Source organism: Castor canadensis, chromosome 7, assembly GCF_047511655.1.
Source record: "Castor canadensis chromosome 7, mCasCan1.hap1v2, whole genome shotgun sequence".
Lineage (NCBI taxonomy): Eukaryota > Metazoa > Chordata > Mammalia > Rodentia > Castoridae > Castor > Castor canadensis.
Window position 1 is genome coordinate 158897075 of NC_133392.1, and position 22836 is coordinate 158919910.

Sequence of the window (22836 nt, forward strand, 5' to 3'; positions counted from 1 at the left end):
AAAGTAAGTTAGAGGGAGCTGGCAGACCAAGCTCCTCCGGGGCAGAAGTGAGGGTGCCCTGTCCTGTCCTGCTGTCTCCTGCAGTTTGACTCTCCTCTGGAAATCTTCCGAGTTGTAGACATCCTTTTTTTTGGTAGTCTTGGGGGCTTGAACTTGCTAGGCAGGCATTCTAGTGCTTGAGCCATCCCTCTATCCCTTTTTACATTGGCTGTTTTTGAGATAGGATCTCCCTTTATGTGCCTGGGCTGTCTGGACTGCAATCTTCTTTGTGCTTCCCTGCATAGCTGGAATGACAGAAATGCTCCACCACGCCTTACTTGTCGGTTGAGATGGAGTCTGGAAAACTGTTTGCCCTAGTTGGTCTTTGAACATCCATCCTCCTGATCTGTATCTCCCAAATAGCTGGGATTGTAGGATTGAGCCACTCTGCTTAGCCTCAATGCCACTTTTTAAAGATGTCCTAGCAGGTGGGCCCTGGTGGCTCACGCCTATAATCCTAGCTACTCAGGAGGCAGAGATCAGGAGGATCAAGGTTCAAAGGCAGCCCTGGGGAATTAGTTCCTGAGACCTATCTCAAAAACACCTAACACAAAATAGGGCTGGTGGAGTAGCTTACGTGGTAGAGTGCCTGCCTAGCAAGTATGAGACCCTGGGTTCAAACCCCAGTTACCTCCCCCCCGTAACAAAAAAAGGAATCCTAACAAATATTCTAAAATGACTGGGACCTGAGAGGCCTGGTTCTGTACTCAGCAGGGCACCAAATTGCCATGTAACCTTGGAAAAATTCCTTGATCTTTCTAAGCTTCTCCTGTTTAAGTAAGGGGCATGGGCCAGTGATTGCTGGACTCCTTTGGCACCTGCAGGCCATAAACTATGATTCCCCAGTCCAGACAGTCCTCCCTGAGCTGGGAGCCACACTGGTTGGGCTCAGTTCCCCAGTGAATTCTGAAGTTATGCTAAGTCACCAAGGCTGGTCTGTGTGGAGTGGTCGGGGGGAATGCCTAAGGAGGCAGTCCTGGGTTTGAGGAGCTGCCTGGTATCTGTGGTTTGGGCAGTGGTTGACATTCTCCAAGGCTGCTCTGCCTGGGCACAGCCTCCACATCCCCACCCCTCAGTAGAGCTGGCAGTAGTGTACACCCTGTGGTGGCTGCCTGGCTTTCTGGGCTTCCTCCCTGGTGGGAGTTTCTGCAGTGTTGAGACAGGTGCAGAGAATCTTCAGAGATCCTGCTCCTCTCAGCTAAGGATGTTGAACTCCACAAGGCTCTGAGTTCAGAAACACTGAAATAAAAACAAAACAAAACAAAACAAACCATCAGGTATGGACCCTGTGTTAGGAAGCCACACAGCCTCGAGACTACACAGGCTTTAAGCACCTGGTCTTCAAGCATCCTCTGGAGCATGGAGGTGGCCAAGGTCCTAGGTCCCCAGGCTCCTGGAGACAAAGATGGGTCCTACCCAGCCTCTCTCTGTGTTCCCTGTGGTCTCTGCTTGCATGGTGGCAGCTACCCCAGGCCAAGACACTGAAAATGACTTTGGGGTTTGAGTCCAGAGGTGGTGGCATTTAGGTCCCTGGAGCACCCAGGTCTGGTGGTAGCACAGGTTCAGTGCAGCCCCTCCCCAGGGCATCACAAATATGGTTTTCTTTTCTTAAGGTACCAAAAAGCTGACCAATAAGGCCACCTTGTGGTATGTGCCCCTGTCGCTGAAAAACGTGGACAAGGTCCTCGAGGTGCCTCCTGTTGTGGTAAGGTGACCCTTTCACTTAGTCTCTCTCTCTCTCTCTCTCTCTCTCTCTCTCTCTCTCTCTCTCACTCTCACTCTCACTCTCACTCTCTTTGGTGGTTTTGGGGGTTGAACTCAGGGCCTGGTACTTGCTAGTCAGGCACCCTACCACATGAGCCACTCTACCAGCCCTTCACTTACCTCTTGGAGCAAATGCAGAGGCTGGGGTGAATGTTGGTAGTAAGTCCATCCAGGCAAAGTGTCTCAGGAGCAACAGGCCAAAGGAAGGGTGTCTCTGGGCCTGGCAGGGTCTCCCTGGATTGGGGAGGGTTCTTATCCCCTCTCTAGGAAATGCTGGGGAGGTGTTTCTCTGCATGAGGTCTCTTAATGCATGTCCAAGTCATACTGGGGATGTGTCAGCTGCCCAGAACCCACGGACAGGGCATCCTTCTACGTGGAAGGGTGTGTTACACCAGAGAAGAGGATGGTAACTGGACCATGATGTGTGCTTTGTCCTTCCTAGAGCCAGGACCACCAGGCTGCCCTGGCCAGGCAGCTGCCCCATCACAGCCCCTGAGAGCTGATTTTCATTGTGGCTCCTGTGAGACCCTTGCTCTCTTCTTCCTGCCCTTGCTAGCATCTGCCTTCTCCTTTGAGTGTGTCTCATTTTGGTTTTGCTGTGAGCAGAAGTTCTTTATCACAGAGGAGTACACTGTGTTTGTCCCTGGAGTTTAGCCTCAGGTAGGCTCTGGTAAATAGGCCTATGGACACTGCCATGAAGATTCCTGTGGGGCAAATGCTCCAAAAGGGTTTTGTTTATTCTCTGAAGCCCTCCCTCACTGCCTCCTGTACTCCTGCTTCAGTAGAGATTGAAGATCAGCTGTGACCGATTCCTCTGAGGCTTGACCTGTGCTTGCTGCTTTCACATACTAGGGAAGAGTAGAGACCCTGTGGTTCAGCAGGGAGCTTCTCCTGCCATGGGGACTTAGGTAAAACATGTTTTTTAAAATGATAGACTGAGAACCAGATTGTCAGGGACTGGTGCCTGCTTTCTTGCTCACAGACCCGCCAGAGAAACTAGTGCTCCTCATGCCGACAGCCCTGGTTCCTTTCAAGGTGTCCTTCCTTCTTCACATGGGGTTTGACAGGTGCAGGGCCTCACCCAGGTGAAAGTGTGCTCTCTGACTACCAGCTGTCTGTTGCCTTTTCAATGGCCCTGGGTTATTGGGTCTGAGGGGGGAATGTCCCTGCAGCCACTGCAGGGACATTCCTTGAGGCTGGCTTTCAGTCACCTCTCCCTGTCCCACCTAGTATTTGACTGGCACTGGGGGGCTTGACCCACATACTGGGTGAATCCAGTTGCAGTTTAGTCTATGTTTTTTTTAAGGAAAAAGCTTGCTATGTAGCCTGCTCTGGCCTCGAACTCACTATGTAGCCAAGGCTGGTCTGGAACCATTTTTTTTTTTTAAACTGAGACAGGGTATCACTATGTAGATTAGGCTGGCCTTGAACTTGGTCTGTGTCCCAGTCTGGCCTCAAAACTCATGATCCTCCTGCCTTTGCTTCCTGAGTTGGCCTTGAACTTGTGATCTTCCTGCATTGCCTCCTGTGCTGGGATTATAGATATACACCACCATACCCAGCTGGTCTTGATTTTTTAAAGCACACTTTGGCAACAGGGAGTCTTCTCCTGTTTCCTGAAAAAGGCATCTCAACCTTGGCCTGTCGGACTGGCCACTTTACCCTTTTAGTCCATGAAAGTAGGGAGGTGGCACCTCCAGCCTTTGGCTATGTTAGGCAACTCTGACTCCCCAGTATGAGCAGAAGGATGCAGGCTAGGGCCAGGTGGCCTTGCACATCTTGCCTGTGTTAGGGACCTGGAACTGCTGTAACAAAGTGCCACAGGGTGCATGGCTTAAAAGAAACAGTTTATTCCCTAACAGTTCTGAAGATGAGAATCTGAAATCTATGTATGGCCATGGCCATGCTTTTGGTAGAAGCTTAGGGACTGGCCCTGGACTCCTCCCAGCTCTGTTGGCTCCATTGCTTCCATCTTTGCCTGCTTCACCTTCTTGTCCTTGCTTGTGTCTTCTCATGGTCTTCTTAGAAGGATGGCAGTCAAAAGAATTTAGCACCCACTCCTCTTCCTGTGACCTCACCTTAGCTAATTCTGCAAAAAGCCTGTTTCCAAAAATGCTCACATTCTGAGGCTCCAGGTGACATCAATTTCAAGGGACCCTGATCAATCCAGTTGTACCCTCATCTTCCCACTCTCTTCCATGCCACCTGGCCTGTTCTCCTCTCTCCCTGCCTGTTGGCTTGGGTGACTGGGGTTTTCACTTGGAAGTGAGAGTGACTCCGGCCCTGTGACAGCCACAAGAACACCGCCAAGCTCTTGTCTGCCATGGCGTCAAGTCAGCTACATTGTGTGTAAATACTTGCACAGTTTACCTGATTTAATTTTCAGATGCGATGGAATTCCGAGTCTCTGGCAGGCCCCATATTTGCTTCAGCATCCTGGGACACCTTCACGAGGCTGTTACTGCCTTTTGATTGTCAGGGTAGGGTGCTGAAAGCCACTGGGGCTTTGGACAGTGGGGAGGAATGGGTGGTCCAGATTCCTGGGGTCCTGTCCCCTTGCTGTAGACACAGGCCCTCCACATGCCCATGCCCAGCCATGGCTGTGACCCCATGTCCTGGAGGAGCCCCACAGCTTTCTCACTTTCTCTTTGTGGTGGAGTTGATGCAACATAAATACCAACTTGACTTTGTAGAGGAGTATGTTGGAATGGGGCCATGCAGCTGAGGCAGAGGGTTCATGAGGGAGGACCGTGGTTCCCAGCTGCTTTGGGGGGTGAGCTGAACTGTTCCTCCACAGGCTGGGTCTGTGAAGCAGGAACCCTCAGCTGACTGGGAACACAGGCTGCTGTTTTTACTGGCAGGGTTTAGCAGTGGCCTGTGTGCGGACCTGGGAGGCCTGTGTATGCATCTCCTGGGAGCCCGGCCCCAGGCTTCTGATGTCCCCAGCATTCCCCTGCCAAGCTTTCACAAATAGTTGTCATTTATTCTAGAATTATACAGCTCTGTGTCTACAGATGCATACATACGTAGTATATACACATAGATATCACACACCTATAGGTATAGATACTGCCAACACACTCATGCACACATGGATTATTTCATGGATGTGTGTATCTCCCTGGAGGAAACCTGGCCGCTGACTGTGGACTGTGTGACTGCTGACTGTGTGACTGTGTCACTTAGGGTACAGCTTTGTCTCTTTTCTCCACCTTCTTCCTCAGCCTTATAGGGAAGTGGCCCCGTGATGCTTGAAAGAGACCACCAGCATGACCAGAGGGGCCATGCCTCCCTGGAGAGGCTGGAGGGCTGCTATGGCATAGACATGTTTCTTCCAAATGCCTGAATGTGCTTGCATTAAGAGGTTCACAGACTGTGAATTTGGTCCGTGGTGTCCACTGCTTCAGATCAGCTGGGTCTGACGAGCCCCCTAGATGGGGGTGAGGAGCCAACCTTTCACTGAGGTGTTCCAGCTGTTTGTTCTCAGATTTAAAGGCTGGACTTCTCTGTTCCTGCAGCTCAGGTCCCACACAGGCCCTGTCATTCTCCCCACCTGCCCATAGAGCTCTGATGAACATGCTGGATATTGAGAGACTGGGCTCTTTTTTTTTTTAATCAATCATCTTCATTTTCAGTGCTGGGGATGGAACCTAGGGCCTCATGCATGCTAGGCAAACACTCTTATCACTGAGCTACATCCCTAAAATAATCTCTTTAGAAGGCATCTCGTTGCAGGGGGCGGGGGTGGTAAAAAAACATTTGTCAGGACACTAGAGCTTAGCCATCAATTTTTGGGGTAGCATTGCACAGACTCAGCTTTTATTGTTGCTACTTCAGGTGAGGTGACTTTAGAAAGCAGTTTACATATGGAGGAAAAGGTGGGATTACCCACTGTAGCTTTAGGTACACCCTGCTTGGCTTTTTTTCTTTCTTTTGGGGAGACTGGATCTCCCTATGTAGCCTAGGCTGGCCTAGAACTCAGTATGTATTCCTAGCTGGCCTAGACTTGAAATTCTCCTGCCTCGGCCTCCTGAGTGCTGGGAGCACAGGTGTGCACACCATGCCTGGTTTGTCTTATTTCTTTTGAATACCTTCTCCCACTATCCCAGCTCCCTGTCTGCCTCCTTTGAAGAAGGCTTCTTGATATGAAGCCTTCATGGATAATTAGCTCCAGGATGGTGCCTGGACTGCTCAGTTGTGGAACTGAGCCACAAAGTGGAACACAGAGAGGCCTGAAACTGCCCCCTGAAATGAACTGGTGTAGCTCAGAGGAGCTTCAGTTGGGGCAGAGAGGATCCCTGAGGGCTCAGCCAGCAATGCTGACCAGGTGAATGGGGGGCAGGAGGGGAAGCTGACTAAAAGGAATGTGATCAGGTGTAGTCAGCAGGGACGGCCAGGCTGAGGGACTCTGGTGGAAAGGGAGGGTGACTGGGCGAAGATGGACAGCAGACCTAAGACCTATCCTGGGGCCAAGACCCGGGATCAGGAGGGAGTGTGAGGGAGTGTGATATGTCCCCTGCATGGGCCAGACAGTAGGCTTGGGAGGCGGTGAATGACCCTCTCTGTAACATCATCCTTTTGTGCACAGGGCTGAGGAGCCTTGGCTTGTGCGGCAGACTTCATACTCACACTTCACCTTCTTGGGTCAAAACCCCTGCGATCCATTAGGAGAGCCTTATGCGCCCTTTCAGCCCTGGCTACGTGTCCTGAAAAGGTGCCACCTAGCACTTGGCCAGGGGTCGGCCAGGATGGCACATGTGGCCCTGGGATGCTGCAGCTTTACATCTAGGAGTGGGGTAGGAGCAAAGTGATAAGAAGTGGCTAAGAATCATCAGTATGTTATTTTAATAGCAAAGAATGGGAAGCAAGCTGGATGTCCAGATACCATGGATCATTTATGTAGATTACGTCACATGGATGCATGGAAATAATGAGACATGATTACATTTGAACTCCACATGTAGCATGATAGAACTTTTTATATATTCATAGGCATAAAAGTGATTCCAGGAAGGATCTAAACCAAATGCTGGGGAGGGAGACTGCGTGAGATTTTCATCTTGTCTATAACAAGGGGACAGCAGCCTGGGAAATGTGGACCAACCATCCCTCCCCACTGCCCAAAGCCCCAGCAGCCTTGGGCACTCTGCCCTGACAAGCAAGAAGGCAGCAACAGCCAGTTTAGTCCAGGAATCCTGGAGTGTGTTCCAGGACATGTGAGCAGAAAAAGAAGATTGTCCCAATTACAAAATGCTAAGCAACACAGGAGCCGGCATCCTGCAGCCCTCAGCCTGGGAGACCGTGGCCATGCTGTGCCACTGAGGGTGGCAGGCTGTGTCCCTGCTATGGCCTGACTCCCTGTCTGCTTTCTTTCCCACAGTATTCCCGGCAGGAGCAGGAGGAGGAGGGCCGGAAGCGGTATGAAGCCCAGAAGCTGGAGCGCATGGAGACCAAGTGGAGAAATGGGGATATTGTCCAGCCTGTCCTTAACCCAGGTAAAAGCCATAGTGGAGGGGGAGGAGAGAAGGTGGGGTTGGGATCCCCTATACCTAACAGCAGATACTGTTTCTCACCTATGACTCAGGCCATAGGAATGTGCCAATTTGTGGTCATTTGTCCTCTGGGCTCCTAGGTATCCAGTGCTCTCTTCAGTAGCTAGGCATTTTGTCCCTTGTCTCACCTGGAAACAGGCAGGCCCTTCCCAGTAGCATGGCTAGTAGAGAGAGGTGGCATGGGTGCTTCTGTGAGTGGGTACGGCCATGACAGGGTCTCCATGGCTTAGGCAAAGGGACACTGCCTATTTAGGATGTGTTTGTTTTGTTATGTGTCTCTCCTGAGTTTATTCAGGAGCTTATTTTTGAAAGGATTTCCAGTCATCAAAAAAAAAAAAGAAAAAAAAAAAAGGGGGTGGTGGAAGGGTGGACAAAACAGCAGCAGGTTTTCAGTGCCATTTCTTCACTCCCTCCCTCAAGGAGATGTCTTACCATGTGGGTGCCAGCTCTGTCCTGCACAGCTCTCCTTGTGGAGTTAGTTCCTTCCGTTCCTCTGTTTTCTTGCCAGGGCAGTTCAGGCCTTTACAAAATGTCCACGAAAAGGCCAAATAGATAGCAAGATATTTTCCCTTGAGAACAGCCTTTCCATATGGGACCCCCAGGTTCTCTGATGCATTTCAGGGCAGGGGTCTTGACATGCATCTGACTCCCAGGAACTTGGTGAGCCTTCCTGGAGGGACTGGCCCTTAGGGTCTTCTTGATAATGTGTGTTGGTCTTATCCCCTTCTGCACGCACAGCGATCACATTTTTAGTAGTGACATAGAATGTACTCTGTGTTTCTCTGCCTCACTGGATATGACCTGGGCTCCCATGATACCTGCATGTTCTGTGCTGGGTTCCATATGCTCCCGAGCAGTTTGACTGTGCTTCTCCCAGTGCCTCAGGGATCCTGGATGTGGTGGGTGTTTGAGTTCCTGACTTGGCTTTCTCTAAGGTCTGGGATCTGCCCCAGTACTTCTTCTTCTTTCTCCACACTGCTGGCCCCATGTGCCTGTGCTGTACACTCTGCTCTGGGGTCTTCTGGCTCCTGCTCACGTGGACTTGGGACATTGTCCTGGCTGTGCCCCTGCCTGGCTGCAGCCCACATTTCTCGTCAAGCAGGGTGTTGATGAGACCTTGTAAGTGTGTGGATTAGGACACACTCTCAAAGCCCATCCAAAGCATATCAGGTGTTACTGAGGCCAGCAGGACTGTGTAATAAAATCTTTACTGTAGGTTAATTCCTTTTCACATCTGCTTTTCAAGGGGGGGTGTATAAGATGGAGGGATGGGAAGAGAGAGAAAAGTCAATAGTAATAGAATTCTTTGATAAAACGCCAATGGAGTGATTTTTTTTTTTTTAAACTCAAGACTTGGTGCTTGCTAGGCAGGTGCTCTACTACTTGAGCCATGCCCCTAGCCCTCAGAATGTGTCTTTTAAAAATAAAACATAAATAATGAGTCTACCAAGACAGTAATACAGAAGACAGGCTGGGCATCTCCTGTGAGGACTGAGAGCATCAGGTCCTATCACTTGCAAGGCCAGGGACATATGCTGCAGCAGTGACCATAGGCCCCTAGGCTCTGCTTTGGGAAGGGGAGCTCAGCAGGCAGGGCAGGCAGTGAGACTGAGGGATGATGTGATGAGGAGGTGTCTTAGGAAGGTGTCAGCCTAGGGCTCAAGGTGGTCACCAGTGAGAGAAGATGGCATGTCTTCTCCCTGTGCACCACCCCCCAAGATATATTCATATTCAAATTCTGGAAAGTGAATGAGACCTCATATGGGAAAAGAGCCTTTGCAGGTGTGGTTAAGTTTCCTGGTTACCCATGTGGACCCAGAATCCATGACAGAAGAGGAGACATGTCCAGCCCAGCAACGGGCAGAGGAGAGCCAAGCGGAGGTGCTGGGTGACGTGCAGTGGCTGCCTGAGCCCACCTTTTCCTGGGCAGTTTCTGAGGAGAACTTGTGGTGGGAGCCAGACCACAGGGGGCTGAGGGAGGGGCAACATGATGGCCTGTGTCTGGCTTTGAAGTTTTTCTCCAGTGCCAAGGATGGCACCCAGGGCCTCATACATCTTTGGCAAGCACTCTACCATTGAACCATCCCCAGCCCATTGCTGGCTTTGAGAACCACAGATTAGATCCTGGTTTACTGCATTGATTGACAGTCAGAAAAACTGAAATTACTCAAGGCTTTCAATCAGTTTAAGCCTGAAACTTGAGATCCTTCTGCCTCCACTTCCCAAGTGTTGGGACTAGAGGTTTGCGTCACCTCACACACCTTTGAATCAGGACTTCATACTTGCAAAGTAGGCTTTTTGCTGTTTGAGCCAAACCTGCAGTCCATTTACTCTGGTTAGTTTTGGAAATGGGGTGTTGCAAACTCTTTTCCTAGGCTGGCCTTGAACCTCTATCTTCTGGATCTCAGCCTCCCAAGAAGCTAGGATTACAGGCATGAGCCACCAGTGCTCCATTTGAATCTGAAGACATTGGTAGATTTGTGCATGCTTTTGATTTTGGTTTAATGTGACATGGAACTGTATTTTCCTCAGCTAGTTAGATTTGAGATGCAGACTCTTAAACATTTCTCACAGGGTTTGTGTACCCATCTTTTGTCTTTCTGAACATCTGCATTTCCAACTTCAGTTTCATGGCAGACCCTTGCTCATCCTCTTGGATCAGGACTGGTAGGGTAGCTGTGTCACCAGGGAGGAGTAGCTTGGGGATCAGGGTCCCCAGAGAGTAGTATAGGTGCCCCCCTCCTGAGGATGGCCCTTCCTCCTCTGCTCTCCCTCCACCCTTTGGCCCCACCCCATCTTCCTCTGAAACCAGAACCAGGATTCAAGCTATTTTTGCCTAGCAACTTCAGGTGTTTTCTTGGAATCTGACAGTTCCTTAAAAGCTGCCTTGCCATATTATTTTCTCAATTTGACAAGAGAAAACAGTTACCTTGCGCTCTCAGGTTCATGACTGTTGATTACCCAGCTTTAACCTTGTAGGAACTCTGACCTTGATGACCCTCCATTTCCAGGACTTTCAGGTTTGTGGTGAAGTCAACCCTGCCTCAGATGAGTTCCAGTGCTGCCCCATCCCTGGCCCCTGGATTGACACTTCCAAGCCCACCCCACCCCAGCCAGTACAGTGGGTTGGGATCTGCCTCCCTGGGGGACCCAGCCAAGCCCCCAGGCAGGTTCACCTGGAGCATCCTCTAGAGGCATGGGCAGACCATCCTGGCTCCACCATGTCCTGAATCACCTCCCCGGTGTTTCTGGCCATCTGGCCAGGCCCATGGTGTTGGACCCACCAGCTGTAGTCTAGGGGAAATGTGCTATAGGGAGGGAGGCCGGCTGGGATCAGGAGGAGGGAAGATCCTGGATTTGGATTCTTGGCTTTGAATCCCCACTCTGCTGCCTCTGTTAATTTCCCTGTTCCTCAGTTTCCTTGATGGAAACAGAGATTAGGGAGCCACTGAATCTGGGTTGTCAAGATGATGTGATGTACGTGGAGCACTTAGAATAGCTTCTGGCTTGTAGAACGGGGTTGGGAAAGGAGGATTTGCAGCTAAGCCTCCTGAACCCTGGTCCAGCAGTCCCCTAGGGACCTTCCTAAGAAGTGCAGGTTCAAAGACTGTGCATAGTGGAGATGTGTTCCTTGGTTAGGTGACAGTATTTAGGGAATAATGGGAAGAGGAAATAACCGTACATGTTCAGTAAAGATGCAGGGATTTTTTTCCTCAAATATTTTTGATTTGAGGTTGGGTACTCCATGAATGAGGAACCTATGTGTACCAAGAACTGACGGTGCATTGTGGAAGGCTAAATAGAGCTAATTACCACTTGCTACTTTCATCAAATAGCTTTAGAGTAGCTGGAAAGGGCACATGGGCAGAGCTCACCAACCTGAGGGTGGGTGGGTCAGGTCTGGAAGCAGCACACATGCCTGGGCAGGACAGGAAGTGTGTGCAGGCCCCATTCCCCTACAGAGGATGTCAGAAAGCATGTATGTCTGGTGGAGGAAGGGAATGGACAGACAGATGGCAGTCTTGGCCGTTGGTTGATCATCTTTGCCTGGTCTTGACCTCCAGTCATTGCATTCACATTTCAGCTTCTTTGTATATGGAGACACTGTGACTCCAGGGTGACCACCTGAGATCCTGCCCAGCCACCACATGGACCTAGGTATAGCATCCTGGTCCACGAGTTGTCTTCTCCATGGAGATTAGATGCAACTCTTCCTTCTCCTGCACCCTGTACATTAGAAATACGGGTACTGTGCTTGCTCCCATTGCTTGGTGGGAGCAGAAGCGTGGGATAGAAAAACCAGAGGTGCACAGGACCTGCTGAGCCACACAGTGACAAGTTCTACAGGATCTCAGGCTGAGGCTATGGGAACCAGTTCTTGATTGGATCTGGATTCCACTCTTGGGGAGGGATTCCAGGGCCCCTAACTCTGCCATGTGGAAGGTTCTTCCTTGTCTGTTATCTAGTGTGGCATCATCTTGAGTGGGTGCAGGAGAATGGGACTCGAAGTTCATCTCCTGCTTATCTGAATGTGCAGACTGGAAGTTACTTCAGGACTTGAGCCATCAGGAGTTTTTCCAGTCCTCTTATGACTTAGTGGACTTTTAGTCAGTTCCAGTGACCACATCTAGGCTCAGCCAACTCTACTGTCTCTCTCAAAACCACATTCTTCACCTGATTCTTTTATTTATTTTTTTGGTGGAACTGGAGTTTTAACTCTGGGCTTTGCTCTTGCAAAGCAGATGCTCTACCACTTGAGACACACCTCTATAGAGTCCATTTCGCTCTGGTCACTTTAAAAATGGGGTTTCAATAAGTGTTTGCCCAGGCTGGCCTCAAACTTTGACCCTCCCATTCTCAGTCTCCCAAGTACCTAGAATTACAGGTGTGAGCCAACAGCACCTGGCCTTGATTCTTATTTATTTATTTATTTGTTTATTTATGGTACTGGGGATTGAACCCAGGGTCTCTTGCGTGCTAGGCAAGCTCTCTGCCACTTGAACTATGCCCCCATCCCCTTCATTCATGTTCTGTTTCTGAGATAGGGTCTTGCTAACTTTGCCTGGATTAGCCTCAAACTCACAATCCTCCTGCTTCCTCCTCTTGAGAAGCTGGAATTACACCACTGCATCCAGCATTCATCTGATGTTTGACACAATGCTCAGTCCTAATAGACTTTTGGTTTCAAAGTCTCCCTCAGTTCCCAGATCCGGAAGCAGTAGGCATGTCCAGTCTGTGATGCCTCAGATCTTTGGGACTCTGCTCACTCTGCTTATAAACTGTCCACTTCTTTTTGGAGCTTCTTTCTTATCATTCTTGCTAAGAGTAAAAAAATAAGACCTCACACTATGACTCTGACTATTTTCAGCCACTTCTCTCAGCACTGAGCTCAGTAGGCAGATGGTTAGACTGACAAGAGTGTCCTGCCTTTTAGGCCAGGGTGATTGCAAATAGTGTCCCCTTTGACTGTAAGAAAGCTTTCCATTTGGGCTGCATCTTCCTTCTGGTAGCAGTGTAGTATTTAAAGCCATACTAGCAACTGTGGCTGGGTCCCTATCTCCATGACTTACACCTAAGTCATCTAAGACAGACCATGTGAGGATGCAGGAACAGCCACAGAGTATAACTGGTTAGCACTCCCTTGTCTACAGGAAGTGCCTGCCCCAAGAGCTGGGAAGCAAAAGGGAAAGAAGTAGATGCAGCCTGACCCCACCGAGCCGTGGGGAGTTGGGGTATGGCTAAGGCAAGAGGGCCCTGGAAGATTTTGTTGCTTCTACTTATTAAAAGATCCTCAATGTAAGTTCTATGAACATTAAACTATCACAGAGGACTTAATTTTTAACCATTATAACAGAACAATGTGGCCCTGGCTGCCTATGCTCTCACTGCACTGACTGTGAACTGCATCTCCCTTAGCAGCGGGAGATCAGTGTGGGGAGCCATGGGGAGCCCTGGAGAGGCAGGATCCTGGTCTTCTTGTAGAGTCTTGCTTCTCATCCCTTGTAGCATTTCAAGATGTGTAGCTATCCTGAGGCCCAGGGCAGTCTTGAGTCCTAGGTTCTGGGAGCCTCACTGTAGTGGCTGAGAAATAAGATGTATTTCTCCCTTTGGGTCAAAGTCACAGGTTACCTGAGCTGACTGAGATCCAGCAGACATCAAGGAGTACCCTGGGGCTTTTGCCCAGGAGTCGTTCCTGTTAATTGTCAAGGAAGGAGTGAGAGGCCTCACATGGTAGCTGGTAGTCACACACGATGGCCAGGAATGAAGCTGGGGTGTGTGTGTGTCAGGGAGGGGGGCGATTAGAGGACAGGCAGTTGTGAGAAAGTCCTGTGATCAGGGCTTTACTAATTCCTGAGGTGTCTCTCAATACAATGAAGTTGACAGGTGGACTGGCAGAAAACTCAAGAGCCAGAGCTGTGGCCTGGCTCCAGGTGTCCCCAAGTCCCTTCTTGGATGTAAGTGCCTGGATTTGTCCTGTCTGTCTGTGGAGACCCTCAGAGCTGGGACTTCTCACGCATGATTCTGAAACCGGAGTCTCAGATTGCTCCAAACTGTGAGCCTCCAAAGCAAATGCTTCTGAGCATGGAGTAAATATTTAAGCCCAGGTCACCTGCGTTCTGGATTTCTTGCTGCCTGACAACTAGCTATGCAACTTCCAATTTCCACGTGGGGAGTGTGTTTGCTAGGGTTGGGTAGCAAGGTGCCCCTGCCAGGAGGCTAAACAGCAGAACTTTATGTTCCACAGTTTGGAGGCCAAAGTCCCAGGCCAGGTGTCGGAAGGTTGGGGCCCTCCAGACCATTCTGGGTTTGTGGATTATGCACACAAGCTGTGTCATAATCTTTCTGTTCTCTTTCAAGAACATCAGTTGTGTTGGACTGGGCCCCACCCTAATGACCTCACTTCAACTTAATTACCTCATTAAAGGCCCTCTCTATATAGTCCCATCTGAGGTACTAACAATATTTATAGTCAGGCTTTTGCATTTTTGTGACCAAATATCTGACAGAAACAAGGGAGGAAAGGTTTATTTTGGTCAGTTTCAGAGGTTTCAGTCCATCATAGTGAGAAAGGCATGGATCAAATAGCAGTTTATGTCATAGCAGCCAGGAAGTAGAGTGGAGCTGTAACAGGAAGAACCAGGGCAGGACACAGCCCTGGAGGACATGCCACCAGTAACCTAGGCCCCACCTTCACAATTCTACCACCTCCCCAATAGTCCATTCACGTTTTGAATCCATCAAGGGATTGATCCATTGAATAGGTCAGAGCCTCATGAACCAGTCCTCTGGAAACACCCTTGCAGACACATCCAAGAGTGTGCTTTACTAATTCCTGAGGTGTCTCTCAGTACAATGAAGTTGACAGTCAAGATCAACTATCTCGAGGGTGGTGTGGTGGTATGAGCCTGTAATCTCAGCTAGGCAGGAGGCATAGATAGGGGAATTTCGGTCTGAGTTTGGCCTGTGCAAAAAGTGCGAGGCCCTGTCTGGAAAATAATTAAAAGCAAAAAGTTGGAGATGTGACTCAAGTGATAGAGAGCTTGCCAGGCAAGCTCGAGGCCCTGTTTCTACTGCAAAACAAATAAAAAAACAAACAAAATCACAAGTTAGGACATAGGCCTGGTGGAGGGATACTTTCAGCCCATAACTGGCAGGAATTTTAGTCTGAGATGACAGTTGACACTTAGGAGACCCTAGTCCCCAGTCAGGACTACCTTCCGTCCACCAGCCGTTCTGCTGCTAAGAAGTGTTTCTGTGTAAGGCCAAACATGCACCACACCTCTGCACGGAAGTGTGCCCATTGTTTGAAGCCTGGTGGGGTGGGCACAGCACAGGTTCATCTCCTGCCCTAAAATGGATGAGGGCTCATCCCTGATTGAGGCTTTGGGCAGGGGATATGTGTACACTGTGCTGGATTGTACAACATCTGTGGTTCTGCCTGCTGAGGAAAGAGAATGTGGAGGAATGGCGCCTGCCCACTAGTCACAGGACATCATTTGTTGTCTTAGTGCCACCTCTCATGGATACTTGGGAAGCAGTGTGGAGGAGCTAGAGCTTTGCTGAGGGATTTGCTACTCTTGGAAGATTTGTGGTGACAGACGCTGGAGTGGAGGCCTGGGTGGCAGGAGGGTTGGTCTGGTGGGAGGCAGGAGTCTAGACACCTTCCAGAGCTGAACCTTCCTGGACCAGTTCAGGATCAGAAGCACTATTGAGACTTTTAATAAAGTTGGAAAGCAAGTTAAGTTGGTGATGACACCCCAGGGGAGTTCCTTTAGTCAAGAGGTGTTCAGTGGTTGCCTGTGTAAGGACCTTGAGGAAGGTGTTCAGTGGCAGCCCATGGGCAGGGCCTTGCAGGTGTCATGTCCCCAGAGACCATGTCTTGAGCCACTGACAGAGGCATTGGTTCTCCTTAGAGAAATCCTATCCAAGTTACGGCAGACACTGGGGCAGTGGAAGTGATCTGCCTCATGGTTAATCTTTCTCCTTTGTCTTTCCAGAGCCAAACACGGTGAGCTACAGCCAATCCAGCCTGATCCACCTGGTGGGGCCTTCAGACTGTACCCTGCACGGCTTTGTGCACGGAGGTAAGAACAAGTTGCTGCCCCTCACCCTCCTCTTTGCCACTCTGTGAATCTCCATGGAAGCTGTCATGCCGGCTGACCCAGTTTCGGCTTGAAGTTCAGTGAAGTGTAAATTTAAATTTCTAAGAGGTTGTATAAGAAATTACACTATTGGAGCCTGTTTTTAAAATTGGAAATGAAAGTTGGATGGGTGAATTCCCAGCAGCCTGGGGACCTCAGCACCTTGAGATGTCAGGGGTAGGGCCTTGCAAGGATGCTGATGTCCCCAGAAAATAACACTGTGACCCACTGATGAAGAGAGGCTAATGAAAATTGCTTTTGCCTCTGGTGTTTGCATTTGTTTTTCTAGTAATGCAGATCTTACCTGCAGTCAGGCCATAAGGCCCAGCCCATATTTCCCGGGGTGCTGGAGTACAGGACTTGGCTCTAGGGCCGTTAAGGAACACCTTTCACTTAACAGCGTGCAGTTGTGTTTGAACCTAAGGTGGATGTAAGTAGCACATCAACGGGATATTGTTGTATTTGAGGAGACTGAAGTAAAATTTAAAAACAACCTGAGCCGGCCACAGTGTTTCATGCCTGTAACCCAAGCACTTGGGAAGCTGAGAGGGAAGCTCACTTATGCCCAGGAGTTCAAAAGTCTAGGAAGCACAGTGAGACCCTGTGCAAAAAACAAATTGATCTGAAGAAAAACATCAGGAAAAAGTAGTTAAATCGACAGACAATGGCAAAAGTTGTGAAGGTGGACTGGGGTGACAGTTTGGGCACAGCTATTCTGTATGTGGAGCTATTCGTCACTCCTCAGGTTAATAGGCACTTTTGTGCAATGCCATTCATTTGTGCTGTTATTTCTTGGTACCTAGAACACCAAATTCTCTTCTTCTCTGCTTAGAAAATTCCTATTCATCCTTTAAAATGGCATCATTGTGCAGGTATACATTCATATTTCTACCAAAGCTTCCTCAACAGCACTGGATTTTTGTGTTGGCTCTGTTGCCCCGCTCAGAGTCAAGAGGCACTTGACAGGTACGTGTTCTGCAAATGAAGTGCAGACTATTCTCAGATTGAGGAGCTCTGATTTGAAAGATTTACTTTTTTGGTGGTACTGGGGTGTTGAACTCAAGGCCTCATGCTTGGTAGGCAGGCGTGCTGTATCACTTGAGCCACTTAGCAGCCCTTTTTGAGTATTTTTGAGCTAGGGTCTTGTGAACTCTTTGCCCGAGCTGGCTTTGAACCTTGATTCTCCTGATCTCTGCCTCCTGTGTAGCTAGAATTACAGGCATGACTTATGGGCACCCAGCTTTGAGAGATGTTTTTTAAAGTTTGTTTCTTTTTTAACTGATCCTCTTTTGTGCAGTTCTTTTTTCAATTTCACAGTTGCTTTCTCTTTCTACTAAATGGCTAGCTGGGAGGCCTAAGATCTGACTTCGTTCTACCTGAAATTTGTGAAACTCTAGGCTGCATTGTTTATTTACTTTGGTGCATGTTGGGAGGTTTTCACCAAGCATGCCATTTCCAACTCACTGTCCCTTGGTGAGAAGTGCCACCCTCAGCCCAGGCTTCTTTCTTCCCATGCTGGAAGGCATCTGTAAGATGCCAGGAGTAAAGGATTGTTGGAAAACCCCTGAGAAACCCAGGCATGCCATGCTCATTTGTGGACTCCAAGCTGCTTCCTTTGATACAGGCACTGTTTATAAAGTGTGCTTAGGAAGTATTAACAGAAGTTTGATGCCTGTTTTCATAGGGGTTTTGTGTGTGCAATTTCTAAAAGTATGCCCAGTAATTTTACCAAAGCTAATCGCCCCTTGTGTGCCTGGAAATTCACCAGGAGTGAATGGATGGAAGAAAGACCGTGTGGAGAACACCCTGGAGCTATGATCTCAGTGGATCTGCCCGAAGGGTGCAGATTGAACAAGAAGAGCATGTAGAATCTCAGGCATCAGAGTTCTCAATAAACTCAGTAGATGCCAGTCACAGGAGAGAATAGTGAACAGTGAGCTGAAATGTATGTGAACATAGCCCTTGCTCCAGGGTTCTGTGCTGTGGTGTTTTGAAAAGCTGCGCTGAGTCCTGATTGCTGTGACTCACATGTCACATGCTGGCCTTGGTTTTGGTAGTGACAGGCCCATGAAGATGGATTGGAAAGGAAGGGACCTTTCTGGTACAAATAACAGGTAAAACCCATGGACTCAGCCAGACTCCAGCTTATTTCTCCTTTCCTGGATGTGTGGACAGAGCCTCTCGACAGGAATGAAGGGCAGTTGTTCTCATGTGCCAGTAGGACTGCGAGGGCCTGAAAACTTTCATGTCTCCCAAGTTCCACGTGGTGCTGCTGCTGCTGGTCTGGGGCTCCCCAGGGGAGCACTGCTCCCAGGAACTTCCCTGTAGCCCCTCTGTGTACCTCAGGGTCCTTCATGTGCCACTGTCCTCTTGCATGGATCTGGCTCTTCCTCTGGTCTCCACCCTCCTGGTGCACTTGTATTGGGTGTTTACCTATGGCCAGCCCTCCTTAGGTCTAGTTTATGTCTCTCTCTTCTGTTGTTGACATGGTTAAGATTCCATGTTGGCCTTTTGTTTCTGCTAAGGTTGTTGATACCCAGCCTCAGCCCTCAGCCCACTAAGCTCACTGGGACCCCCAGGCCCACCCCAGACAGTTAGCCCTGACTCAGGAGGTGCCAGTCATGGACAAAGTCCCCAGGAGGTTCTGGTGGCCAGCCTGGGGCAGCACCACTGCTGAAGATTTCCCTTCTGGAGGAGAGGGAAAGCTTCCCTTGCAGGGAGACCCTCCCTCAAACTAGTCAGAACGTATTTTCCCCGTTTCTACCTACTTCCTAACTCCAGACTCTTACCATCTTCCTTGGTACCCTTTAGGAAGAATTCCAGAACCTGTTTAGCCTTTTTTTGAGACAGGGTGCCAACTCAGTGTTCCAGCTTCTGCCTTCCTAGTGCTGTGATCACAGATACGGCCGCCACACCTAGCTCCAGTGCGTGGTTTTCATGCTGTTAGGAGAACTTAATTCCCACAACTAACTGACCTTACCATCCTTCACAGTGGTCCTCCACACCGTGCAGGACCATTGGAGCTGGGACAGGAAGGGAGTTGGGAAGGTTTTAGGCAGAAGTAAATTGGAGACAGTGGCAATTGTTCTGGGTGGTCAGGTGCTCCCTGCCCCCCACCAGCCTAGTTGGAACCTGGCCTGACCACTGCATATCTTTGGGGGTTTCTGTCATGTCTTTTCATTTCAGCCTACATGTGGATATAGTTGACCTTTATCGTGGGGATGGTCTGGGTCATTCTGGTTGCTTCTGTAATTCTGGGGTTCTCAGAGTGTGAGAGGAATGTAAGGGTAGGCGTTCTCTGTTTTAGAACAGAACCTCATGCTATTGATCACATTTGGTTCTGGGTAAAAACTGGCTGCTTGGAGATACAGATCCGGAGTGTCCCTCATGGGAAGCGGCTGCTCAGTTCCTAGTGCAGACAAAAGGCTGTGCAGTGAGTTGGGGATAAGGTGGTTTTTCAGACTTGTCTGACTCTCATAAATCATCTTGGTGTGTGTTAGAAACAGATTCCTGTGCATAACCTGGAGGGTGTGATTCCACAGGGAGAGAGGGCAGAACTGGGACCTGGGACTGGCATCTTTAATACACAGTGCCCTGATGGTTCCAATGATTCAGGGGCCCAAAAAACCCACAGCTAGAGTGTTTGCTCAACAAACTTGGGATGCTGCCCTTACACATGGCCCTCGGCCTCCCAAGCATCAGAGGCCACCACTCTGCTGCCCTGAAGTCTCCTCTGTGTTTTCATACTGCTACATGCTGAAACTGCCATCCTCCCACATTGATGGGCCTTAGAGTGGCTGGGGGAGGTTAGGCACCTGCAGGTTGGCATATTGTCCACATGATTCTGCCTCACATGAAGGGTGAGGACCTGAGGGGTCTCCTGCCCCTGAGTATAGCTGTCCCCCTGCCTGCCATCAGCCCTCTTCCCTCCTTTCCTTCTCTACTCCAGGAGCTCCCAGCCCCATGGTGCCATAGCCCCATGATCCCAGTGACATCCAATAGATTTTTAGCATCCAGTTCAATGTGTCCCCCTGCTCTGGCAGCCCTTGGGGATCCTTGACGGGACAATGGCCCCTTGGACCCAGTTTCACTCTTGATCTCCTTATGTGCCCTTTCCTTCCTGAGTCCTAAAGTTATGTGTACAGGTGCCTCTGGAATTGTCTGTAGCAGCCCTGACTTACCCTCCCTGGGCCTTGGTTTCCTTTTCTTAAATGAGGCAATATAAGAAAGCAACTAGGAAGTAATAGTTAAGGTTAGTGGTTTGTTTTTTATTTAGTTTGTTTTTGAGATAGGGTCTTGCTGTGCTGCCTGGACTGGCCTCCAAGTCTTGAGCTCAATTGATTTCTTGCGTTAGCCTCCCAAGTGGCTAATACTAGAGACTGGAGCCACTGCGCAAGGTCTTTTTATTTTGCTTGCTTTATTACTTTTATCGTTACAGACAGGGAAGAAGAAAGAAAGAATGTAATGGTCTGCCTCATAGAGAATTAAAGACTTTTGCTTATACCCAGTGGAGTATTTATGAAATATGGTCATGAAATCTCCACCACAAGGAGCATTTTAATCACAAATTCCTGAAGTTGGACCCATCAAGACTGAGCATCCATAGCAAGAACATGAGCTAAGAAGCGCCCCCCTGAGCAATGATGGGTCCAAGAGAAAGTAGACTCTGGACTTCACGTGTTCTGGAAAATAACAAAAAAGGAGAATGCTTCCTCTCAAAATCCGGGGGAGATGCTAAAGATGTTCTTAGAGGAAAAGTGGGAAGCTTTGAGCCTGTGTTACTTAAAAAGAAAAATTAAAAATACCTAAGTGTTGGAACTGGGAAAAGAATAACAAAATCCACCCACAGGATGGATAGAGGAGGGTGGACCCAGGGCTGAGGGGCTGCCTTCACACCTCTGTCTTCACACCTCTGGATCCCTGATGTCCCCCTTGCCCCTACTCTAACCACCACCAGATCCACATCCTTAAGACCCAGAATTGTGATGTCCTAGCTTGTCCTACCGCCTGCCCTGTGCTGGTTCCCTACCACCTCCGTGCCCTCCTCTGTGCTGTCCTGGTTGGACACATGTCCCCAACCCCTTCTGTAAAGATGGCTCCCCTCCTCTGGGGTCTGCCTCCCTGTGATAGCCCCACTGACAGACATGCAGGCCCGTCTGCTGGGTACCACCCCAGCACTCAGTGCAGAATGTGGCTATGAGGTTGTTCCTGAGCCCTATAGCTGGGGTGATTCTGCCTCCACCACTATGGCCAGGGTCCCAGTCTGTTTTTTTTTTTTTTTTTTCCCCAGTACTGGGGCTTGAACTCAAGGCCTTTACCTTGAGCCATTCCACCAGCCCTATTTTTGTGAAGGGTTTTTTGAGATAGGGTCTCATGAACTATTTGCCCCACAATCCTCCTGATCTCTGCCTCCTGAGTAGTTAGGATTACAGGCGTGAGACACCAGTTCCCAACATCCCAGTCTGTTTTGATCACACTTGCACCCCCAATCCCAGATTGGGAGTGTCATTGGATGAAGGGTGAGAGTGATCACTGATGGGCCCTGTAGGGAGTGCTGACTTCACAAAACACAGAGGCCAGGGTGTGCTATCTTGAGTCTGCAGCATTTATCTTCAGAGTACACCCCCATCTCTAACCGCCAAAGGACCTAGCATTCCCAGGGTGGTTGTGTTAACATGCTATCATCCCCTTCTCACTCTAGTCTCCCTCCCCACCCCCACCCCATGCCATCAACTTGCTTTTGATTGTCAGGAAACAGTTCCTCAGCCAGTGTCATTGAGGCGCTACTTGTCACACTGTCCTTGGTTTACTACCCGCCCCCCCCACGCACCCCTGTCCAGGTAGACATGGCAGCAGCAGGAAGCCAGTCTTCTCTTCTGTGGCAGAGCGAGTCTCCCAGCTGTTCAGGGACACTCCCTTTCAGCTCAGTTCCTCTGAGAGCTAAGTGCTCCAGCATTCAGGGCCTCCTTATCAGCATCCCTTGAACCTGCCTCAAACAGTGCCTCCTTATCAAGGTTACCTCTGCTTGGCCTGTAGACCGAACCCAATGGGCAGGTGCAGTACTCTAGGTTCCCTGGCTGTTTCTTCACCCGCTGCTCCTTTGGTTCCCTTGCTGATCCTGTTGCTTTTCCTGCCTGTGTTGGAGGCCTCAGGGCCCCTTTCTCACACCCCTGCTCTCTCCACCTTCCCTGACTCCCTGCTCTACCCAAGGCTGGTGGCTTCTGCATTGATGGCTCTTGCATTGATGACTCTAGTACCAGCTTCTTCACTGGACTCTGGCAGTGGCCACAGGGCCTCTCATATGCAGCAGCAGACATGGAGCTCCACAGCCCCTTCCCTCCCCCAGTGCAGTCTTCCCACACAGCAGCCTGCAGCAGAGGACTGTGCTCAGGCCCTGCAGATGGAAGCCACAGTTTCTTTATCTGGGACATTTCTACCCTCACAATGCCTCTCTGAGGTCATTTCCCCAGGGGGCCTCCCTGTCCATCGTGGATCGCCTTCCATCATTCTGGAGGTCTACCCCCTTGTTGTTCTGGGGGAGCCCTGTGGGCTCTGTTCCATGCCTCCTCCACCCCTGTTGTGGTTCCAAGACACATAGCTGCTGCTTTTTTTCTTCAGGCTTGTGAAGAAAAGGAAAAAAGATGGAAATTTCCTTAGTGCACTGTATAAAGTACACTCCCTGGCCCTGCTTGCATTTGTTCAGAGCATATCACAACTAGGCACACTTTCCTAAACCCCCAGAGAATGGATGCCTGCGAGGATGAGGGCTTCTGCCTGTTGAGTGCACTGCTATATTCCCCTTAGAGCAGGGCCTGGCATGGAGTAGGCACACAGGAGCC

At 49.7% G+C, this 22836-nt stretch overlaps 1 protein-coding gene across 1 annotated transcript in view; it reads left to right on the plus strand.

Annotated features, from left to right (window-relative positions):
• The window catches only part of Acot7 (acyl-CoA thioesterase 7), a 97421-nt gene that overhangs the window by 38141 nt on the left and 36444 nt on the right, over positions 1-22836 (plus strand). Inside the window, 3 exon segments of the mRNA XM_020166687.2 lie at positions 1653-1744; positions 7184-7298; positions 15854-15940. Coding sequence (XP_020022276.2) covers positions 1653-1744; positions 7184-7298; positions 15854-15940 — 294 coding nt within the window.